This window comes from Ptychodera flava, chromosome 5, assembly GCF_041260155.1.
Source record: "Ptychodera flava strain L36383 chromosome 5, AS_Pfla_20210202, whole genome shotgun sequence".
NCBI classification, from domain to species: domain Eukaryota; kingdom Metazoa; phylum Hemichordata; class Enteropneusta; family Ptychoderidae; genus Ptychodera; species Ptychodera flava.
In genome coordinates, this window is record NC_091932.1 from 3,814,600 (window position 1) to 3,824,973 (window position 10,374).

The 10,374-nt window shown below is 35.8% G+C and overlaps 1 protein-coding gene across 1 annotated transcript; it reads right to left on the reverse strand.

The window, feature by feature from the left end:
- Nucleotides 1-8,398: 8,398 nt before the first annotated feature.
- Nucleotides 8,399-9,073, reverse strand: LOC139132653 (beta-1,4 N-acetylgalactosaminyltransferase 1-like). The gene has a single exon (XM_070698922.1). The coding sequence runs from the start codon at nucleotides 9,071-9,073 to the stop codon at nucleotides 8,399-8,401; it is 675 nt and encodes a 224-aa protein (XP_070555023.1).
- Between the last annotated feature and the right edge of the window lie 1,301 nt (nucleotides 9,074-10,374).

Here is a 10,374-nt window from a genome sequence, read left to right on the forward strand (position 1 = left end):
AATACTGGACGTATTTCCATCATAAAGGCCTATTACGATCACTATTTGCTTTTTTAGCTCCGCTGTCAGCGACGCAGAGCTTATCAAATAGGTTGATTTTCCGTCGTCGTCGTCCATCAACAATTGCCTTCTCCTCTGAAACCGCACGTCCAATTGCTTTGAAAGTTTATATGCAGTTCACTTGGGGTGACCTCACTTAAGTTTGTTCAAATCGTTGTTAAATTTGCATATTTCTATTTTTGGGGCATTTTTTGGCGTTTTTGGTAAAAAAAATCTTCTTCTCTGAAAGCGCTTGTCCGATTGCTTTGAAATTTGATATGCAGTTTATTTAGGGTGACTTCAGTTACATTTAATGAAATCGTGGTGAAATTTGTATATTTGTATTTTAAAGGCAATTTTTGTCGTTTTTGTTAAAAACATCTTTAAAAATCTTCAAAACTACAAGTCAGATAGCTTCGATATTTGGTACATATACAAATTGTGCAGAAATAAGCAAATTTGCATTTTTAAGGCAATTTTGGCCATTTTTGGTCAAAAAATGTCTTTCTCAAAAAGTACTGGTCTGATAGCTTTGAAATTTGGAATACAGGTTCCTACAGATGATCTTAATGATATTTATTGCATAATGATGAAATCTGCAATTTTGTATTTTTGGGGCAATTTTTTCCATTTTGGGTCAAAAAATGTGTTTCTTAAAATATACTGATCTGATAGCTTTGAAATTCGATATGCAGGTTCCTACAGATGAACTAATTGTGATATTTTTAAAGTATGATGAAATCTGTAATTTTTGTATTTTGGGGGCAATTTTTGCCAGTTTTGGTCAAAAAAATTGTTTCTCAAAAACTGCAAGTCGATAGCTTTGATATTTTGTATACAGGTTCCAAAGGATTATTTTAATATATGATATATTCAAATTATGGTGAAATCTGCAATTTTTATTTTGGGGGCAATTTTTGCCATTTTCGGTCAGAAAAATTTCATTCTCAAAAAAACTACTCGTCAGATAGCTTTGGTTGACATGTTCTTAGGGATGATACAATGTGATATATTCAAATTATGATGAAATCTTCAATTGTGTATTTTTGCAGTTATTTTAGCCTCTTTTTTCTGGCCACTGAAATGAGCTATCATAGATTTCCACCTTCTTCATCAACATGTGTTAAAAATAGTTATTCTCTACATAAACACAGCGGAGCTATATCGGCCGTTAGGTCGCTTGTTTTAATTCTTTAAGCAACAACAACGCACAAGACATGAAAACAACATAGGAATGCACGCAGAGATAAATGCACAGTATTGTTGCTTTAGTATTTTTGTATAGCAACAGATCTGCGGTTTGACTTTTAGTGCAGCAATGCAAAATTTTGTCAGCTTAATATAAAAGTGACATATGTGTGCAGTTCTGAATGGAATGTTAGTATCAGATATTTTTCGTTTTATACAGCACTGTGTTATGCACTATCGTCGCGTATTTTTGCGGGTTTTTAAAACTTTCTTTCCTCATGAGCAGAAAAAAGGTTGACGTGGCGGGTCTGAATTGACGTGCGCGAGGATGAGAAACAAACTTTTTATTTTTCTTGGCCTTAGCGTTTTTTTTTCTATCAGCACAATACTGTGTACGACTATCAATAATTTTGTGATGTCTTCGTAATCCTACTTCAAATAAAATGTGACTTGACGTGAATCACGACAGAAAGGATTAAAAGAAAAGAAAAAGCAATATGTTGTCTACAAATTCTGTTGACATGGCATGCTTACATAATTAACTTGCAAAATTAATGAATACTGATTATAAGGAATTCAATTGAACAATAAGTCCAGATTTACCTGTACAATAATCGCAATCATACCAATCCATCAGTCCTAGAATGAGAGTTACATTGTAAAGACTGATTGTCATTTTCATATACTGACATTGTAAGTAACAAAATTTTATAATCGATCATGTTGGAAACTTTTTTCCAAGTCCTCCCAACTTAGTGTGTCGATAAAGACATTCACATGTGTGTTGTATCTTTAATTCATCCTGCAGGAATATTTATTAATTAGTTCGCATTTCCCAAATTGATCTAATTCAATTCGTGATGTCTGAGTAATATCACGAAAACACTACACTCCAAGTATATGTAACTCTGAAGGTGTAACTCATTGATTATGAAAAAAGAATGGTACAACACTCAATAATATTCAGTTAGTTTTCATGTATTAATGCTTTATCGGTCGATTGGTCGTTTATTTGTTGACTTGATGCATTATCAGTTGATTGGAATCTTTACTCTTTGACTTGGCTAGGTTATTGGTTGATTTGATACATAACTGTTTGATTGAATACGTCATCAGCTGATTTGGTACGTTATTGTTCACTTGGTTACGTTATGGGTTGATTTGATACACTATTTATTTATCTACCCGTCGATCGATCTACACATCCATCGAAATATTATATATATATATATATATATATATATATATATATGTATATATATATATATCCAGATAGGTAGATCGATTGATAGATAGATAGATCTATCCATCGTTCTATCAGTCTACCTATCGATCAATTCATTCAATTATTTCAATCGATAGAAAGATCGATCGATTGATAGTTCAGTAGATCGATCGATCAATCGGTCGATCTATCGATTGATCAATGATTTATCGATCTATCGAGGATAGACCTTTCCCTATGAATCTATTTCCATTAATTACTTGATCCAATACAATCCAATACACTGATACGTTGATTTGATACATTATCGGTAAATTTGTTGATATGTTATCGGTTAGGAAAATTACTACGTTATCGGTAAATTTTTAATACGTTATCAGTTAGGTAAATTTTTAATACGTTATCGGTTAGAAAAAAAAATTACTACGTTACTACGTTATCGGTTGATTTACTACGTTATCGGTAAATCTTTACTACGTTATCGGGTTTGATACGTTAACGGTTAGTTACTACGTTATCGGTTGTAACAGGGCTGTTGGAGAAAAGCCAGTCTCAGAAAATGCTGATTGCAATGGTGAGGCGATTTTCTCTTGAAGTACAGTTATGTTAATGTTTGTATGTTTTCTTGAAGCCCGGGTGAATTCCAAAGGTCACGGTCGCGTAAATGGAGTGAGAAATAAAGGGGAAGCATGATCAGTAGGAGCCAGTCAGATTCGATGTTGGTAACACATGGGTCGGCTGTCCTTGTGATAATGAAATCCAAAGTATGACCGTAAACTGCGGCGGTTGCCATCTAGGCGCACGACCAATAAGCATTGGTTTTGAAAAAAAATGCCTTTCCGAAGTCGACATTTGATGTAAGTCAGAAGAGAAGTTGATTGATACGACTATCCCAATCCGTACCAGCCTTGGCTAGCAATTTAAATCCGTCAGTATCGTAAAAACGATGCGCAACAACGTAACAGATTTCGACACGTTGTGTCATGTTTTCGATAATGTGACGACATTAGTGATTCCAGTAATGATGATAAATCGACACCTCCAATTGTGTTAGGCATGACATTGATTCAGTCACCGTGTCGTAAAGATAATAAACATACAATTTTAACTGTCAAAGATTAAACAACATTGCGGCTACTGTAAACGGTACTGCGAGTGTGCGATTAAGATCACAACATCGCTTTGTACTGTACAATATACTAAGACACAATAATTATGGTTCACCCTTTTAGAGTCGAGCAAAACGGTGGTCGGAGTCAACCAAAAATAGTTTGCCATTGTTACGAATGTAGTTATCTTTGCTGTCAAAAGTAACCGCATTAGTTATCATATAAAATTTGCATAACTTTTAAAGCAATGAACGTTTTCTTCCTTCACATGAAATTTGTATCATATAGGCAATTTTGGTTGAAAATGAAGAAATCCGTCCGTTGCTACCATGTTAGTTTTAAGCAATTCATGAAACTAATTTTTGTTATTTTCATGGAATTATTAGTCACATAAAAATTCAAAACAAGTAAATAGGAGTCGACGATTAACCAATTTGTGAATTGTTTTTTAATTGTGGTGAAGCCATTCCGACTCGACTTAAATGTTGTCACGTACACATGTAGCTGAAATGTACACATATAGCTGAAATATACACGTATAGCTGAAATATACACATATAGCTGAAATGTGGCAAAGAAGTTCCTGTAAGTTCAACTATGCCAGGGTACTTTAACTGAAAGCTACATCAGTTTTCACTGGCTGGAAAATTACCTCATGTCAACTATATATGAGGCAAAGTAAACAAATACGTGACGCATTTCCGGTTTCGGGAATTATCATTATTTTTGTCTCATTTGTCACATAGTTGAAAATGCCGCATTATAATTACCAAATGTTGCCATGTACTTTCAGTTACGGTGTTTATCTGCATGTTCACTGAAAGGAGAAATTTTTGCCAAGGGGCAGACTTGACTTTTTAGGGCAAAAACAACAGCAAATTCAAAGGTCACTACACTATGCGCTTTGGTCACCATCACGTGGGCGTATTTGCTTGCTGTGTTCTGTGCGCGATTTTCGCACTGTCAGTAACTTTTAAAGGGCAGAAAATGGTTCTAAATGCGCAATTTGCGCAAATGCGCAGTCGAGAGAAAGCCCTGCAATTATTGCGCAAAATACCCAAAGAACAGGGAATATTCTCGGTGGAACCTACACACGGAGAAAATTCTAAAATAACAAACTAAAACGATTTTCCTAAGGATCTATCCCTTATCTCTATGACATATAATATAACAGGGATGGCGATTGCATTTTTAAATATAAGTTTGTTAGTGAACGTCACAGACTGACGGGAAACTTTGTGAATCCAATGCAGGAAAACGAGTTAGTTTAACTCAAAAATCATCGACCCATGATGAAACTGAATTGATACAAAAAAAAGCTACTCATCTTTGCTCACTATAGAACACGTCATTGTGGCTGAATTTAAATGTTAGAAGTGCTTGCTATTATCAGTCCTTCCATTAATGTTGGGGAGGGGAGATTGTATCAGTAATCGGCTAGTTAATATAACACCGCATGGTTCGTTATTTCTATATCAACCAAAATGTGCTAAAGTTTAGCTCATCGTTTACACATTTTTATCTTGACAGGGTTCTAATCAGCCATCATTTCGTCACTAGTCTGTAAAATACAGAGTACTTCAAGTAAATTTATTTAGTCGTAACATAAACTATTCAAGGCGATGAACAGCCATTTCAAAGACAGTCATTTCAACCAGTAAAGTATCATAGATCTCATAATATCTTGCTTCCATCAATAGCACTTCGCAATATTTAATTAGAAAAATGTACTGATATTTTCTTGAAAGTACGTATTTACTTTGAATTTCATGGCTACTGGTAACTGTAAACAGCTTTAAATGAAGTCTCGTGACATTTACCATCGATCGATCTGCTCTCCGGAATAAAAAAAAAACAAAGTAACGATAAACACATCTTATAACTAAGAATCGTCTGTCAAAATAAGAGATAACAGACTGTTGGCTTACAGTTTTTGTAATGACCGTGAGGAACCACAACACTTCTTCCACAAACATGCACTTGCAACCACCCTAGTCTAATTAAGAACACAAATATCAAAAATTAAGCGTCTATAAATACGCGGATTTAACTTGTTTTGTATCGGAGAAAATATTTGTAGTTTACTCATAGGCTTACATGTATATTGTGTCAATTTTTTTTCCCGAAATTTCAAATTCAAATTTCTTGTACCCGTATGTACTTGTAACCACCCTATTATTACCAAATACATTAATAACAATATCAAAAGTTTACAAAGGCAAGATATTGCTAGTTTTATATCGGAAAAATGTTCATAGTTTTCTCATACTCTACCATGTATAGCGAACCCAAAAAGCCCCACCGGCCCATCACCCTCCCTGTAATTTATGTCCAGTCCCTTACATCTGCAGTTTTATTTACACCGGAAAAAATGTCGAGACAATTAGTTTCAGAATTTTAACTTTCTCTCTGACACCGTCACGCTATTCATAAGTTTCTACATTTTCCTTAAACTCACAAGTTTTCTCATAGCAAAGATTATTTCCATACAGAAGATGCGGGTTCCGTTCCCGTCTGGTTTCCGATTGAAGCCGATACGGCCAATACTTTTTTGTTTCTGTCCGGCAGTGGCCGATTGAAACGTCGTTCCAGACGGCGCTCGTAGCCTTTCCGACCGCATCTATCAAAAACTCTTCGTGGCCGGCAAATATGAAACAAGGACCGAAGCCTATGCGAGGCAATACGGTTGTCTTTGCTATGAAGAAATTATTCAACATTTCACCTAAGGGACTGGACATAAATTACAGGGGGGTGGGCCGGTGTTTTTCGAAATACCGCTGCGTCAAAAATAATGACCCTTCAAAAGTTCATGCACAAAAATTAGTGACCCTCCCCCTTATCCGTGCATGAAAATAAGTGACCCTCCCCTGTTACTCAATACCCCCCAAACAAACCCGCAATGCGTTCAAGACCTGCTTCTGACTTGCTATACTTTTGAAGTCCCCTCCCAAAAGGAAGGCAAAATGCGGCCGATATAACGCTTTGTCCAAAAACTATCAAATCATATGTGTGTGATAATTCATGTAAATGTACTTTGCTTGAAGTGGCAGATAAAAAGTGCATGCATTTACAAAAAATGTAATTTTTAGATTTCATCGATAATGTCGATTCACTATGCATGGCAGCCTATGATGAAACTATGAATATTTTTTTCCCAATACAAAACTAGGTAAATCTGTGCATTTATGTACACCTAATTATTAGTATTAATGTTCATGACTAGACTACAGTGGTTTCAAGTCAATGGTTGTGCAAGAAATTTGTTTTTGGAATTTCACTGAAATGTCCATTCGCAATGCATGGCAGGCCTATGATGAAACTATGAATATTTTTTCCCAATACAAAACTAGGTAAATCTGTGCATTTATGTACACCTAATTATTAGTATTAATGTTCATGACTAGACTACAGTGGTTTCAAGTCAATGGTTGTGCAAGAAATTTGATTTTGGAATTTCACTGAAATGTCCATTCACTATACATGGCAGCCTATGATGAAACTATGAATATTTTTTTACCAATACAAAACTAGGTAAATCTGTGCATTTATGTACACCTAATTATTAGTATTAATGTTCATGACCAGACTACAGTGGTTTAAGTCTATGGTTGTGCGAGAAATTTGATTTTGGAATTTCACTGAAATGTCCATTCACTATGCATTGCAGCCTATGATGAAACTATGAATATTTTTTCTAAATACAAAACTCAGTAAATCTGTGCATTTATGTACACCTAATTATAAGTATTAATGTTCATGATTAGACTACAGTTGTTTCAAGTCCATGGTTGTGCAAGAAATTTGATTTTGGAATTTCACTGAAATGTCCATTCACTGTGAATGGCAGCCTATGATGAAACTATGAATATTATTTTTCCAATACAAAACTCGATAAATCTTTGCATTTATGTACACCTAATTATTAGTATAAATGTTCATGACTAGACTACAGTGGTTTCAAGTCTATGGTTGTGCAAGAAATTTGATTTTGGAATTTCACTGAAATGTCCATTAATTAAGCATGGCAACCTATGATGAAACTATGAATATTTTTTTACAAATACAAAACTAGTAAATCTGTGCATTTATATACACCTAATTATTAGTATTAATGTTCATGATTAGACTAGAGTGGTTTCAAGTCCATGGTTGTGCAAGAAATTTGATTTTGGAATTTTACCGAAATGTTGATTCACTATACATTGTAGGCTAAGAGGAAACTACAAATAACTCATAGGTTATCTGATCCTAAATTGTTTTTCAAAAGTTGTTTCACCTGAAGCTTCCAGTTGTTATTGATGATATTTTGCACTATTCTAAATAGTTTGTATTCTGTCAATGTCCTCAAAAAATGAAAAATGTACATACAGCTTCATGAACATTTGACACTGACCTATACCCAATGTATTGTCAATAGGAGAATGAAATCAAATAAGTGATCTCCCAAATTGTTATTTAAAGCGTCATAATAATGGACAGGTTATATGTACAATAGAGGAGTTGGATAAGTAGAAATCATAACAACTTAAATCAATGTGCCTGCTTGGATCATCAATACATTACTTATTATACCCTTAAACTTGCGCCCGAAGGGCGCGCCGAAAATGGAAATGACAGAAAATGAAAGTGCCAGAAGGTATGTTTTCTTTTTTCAGTATTCCATATTCTTTAATACGTGCACATGCAATTTCAGCTTTGATGCATAAAAAAGGTGACCCTCCCCCATAGGCTTGCACAAAATTTTATGACCCTTCAAAAATGCTTGCGCGAAAAATGGCGACCCACCCCCAAAAAACACCGCCCCCCCCCTCTGTAATTTGTGTCAAGTCCCTAAGGTTCACTGTGGGTAGCCGGGTATAACCCCACGCTTCGGTGCTAAGGAGCGAAGCACACCAGCTGAACAGATTCCATTCTCAGCGCCTAGCGCTAATTTAAAAAGGTAATAGAGATTTGGCAACCGTTCAATTGGCGCTGACACAATACCAAGTTCAAGGTCTTTGTCGTCAAGCTTTTCAATCATGAGTTCCAGGCCAGTATTAGCAGTGAACAAAAAATCGTCGTCGGCGAAATCCAGGTACTTGGTTCGAACTTGACTGAGAGCGAGATTCCTCACAGCGAAGCAGCCATCGCGGAAGGCCATCATGAAATGTTTCACGTTCGGTTCGTCGACGACCTCCGGAAATTCCCAATCGACTGCGATAATGATTGAAACTGTTGGGTAAAACTTCCGAACGTTATTGACGAACCTTTCAAGGCAGTCATAACACTCGAAGGTTTTCGTGATGACGGTAACTTTGGCCACTATGTCTCCTCCTGGATCGATTATATCCGGTAGAGACTGTCTTCGTACGTGAACGTTGATATAGTTGGTAAATATAAGAAAGTTCACTTCCAGTTGGTCATATTTATCAACATGAAAGCTGTTGCTTTTGTTGACAAACTTATCGATGATAACATTGAGGCTCCCATGTTTCCCAGCAACAAAAGTAATATTGATCGGATAATCTGTCATCTATGGAAGCAGGTTTTCAGAACGATCCGTAATTTTTCGGTTTTTGTGCGAAAATTCTTGTACGCCAACATCAAAGTCATTTATATTTGTTTCTTGAGACGTCTATATAGGCAACTTTTCACTCAGTAGTCGTTTCTGCTCGAAGAAGGAGAACATTTCGTTAGTTTTGTGCTTGGAAGCTCGCTCGTTGTGTGAACATGACCGCTAATCACAAAATTCACAGGTATTGACAAAGCTATAATATAATATGTATTTAACGCAGATAGTGATAATTTCAACAACGCGCCGACGATATAGACAACTTTATCGACTAAAATGATCGTCTGTAATGGTTGTATGTTGGAATGCAGAGTTTCTTACAAGAATTCTAGCAATTTCAGATTTGAAGACAACTTTGTTTGTAACGATAAGGTATTCGTCGCAGTAGAAATCGCCATTTTGCTTCATATCAACCACAGCTATGTCAAATAATCCGGAGCTATATTTTCATCATGAATTTTCATTCCCCATAAAAGTTAGAAGTACAAGTAAGGATTTCATAATTTCTAGAAAATCAAGTTACCATTTCTGAACCGTCCAGTCTGGAAATTAGAATGATCAGTGTTAAGACGACAATGCAATGTCAAAGTTTGTTTTCCATCAACAGATTGGTTGGAGGATACTAGTAGTTGTTGAAATGCAGGTTTCGAAAGTACCGTAAGATATTCTGACGTTGGTGTTAAGGGACTGTTCGGTTGCAATTCTATGGAGAAGACAGCAGTAACTCGTTTGGTGAGCGATCGTAACGCGTAACGTTTCTTGTAGTAATGGTAGAATTGACTTGCGTGTAATTTATTACAGTTGAAACATCAAAGTGGTCGTTGTCATATTGTACACCATTGCTATTGGTCAGAACACCACTAAGCTTACCACTGGCCTGAAGCTTCTGCCAGTATATGACGTAACTTTTCCAGCCACCGTTAACCACTTCTTTGGAAATGCAATGGAACGTAGCAGTCTCATTCTCCAGGACAATCAGATTGGTTGGTTGTCCATTTGGAGCGAACTTTCGCGTTGCCGTCATGGCGGGAATACACGCCGGAAACAAAACAAGAATGAATGCAGACGGAGATTCAACAAATACCGACATGGTGATATTGACGATGATTTTTTTTTTTTATCATTTATTTGAACGGTCGTATCAACTACATGAATGTATAAATATTACAGTGACATGGGTACGCAAGTATCCAAGAGGCAGTTAAAACAAAGGAAAATGTTATTGACGATGATTATCCTTACTTCCCTACACCAGAAAAAAA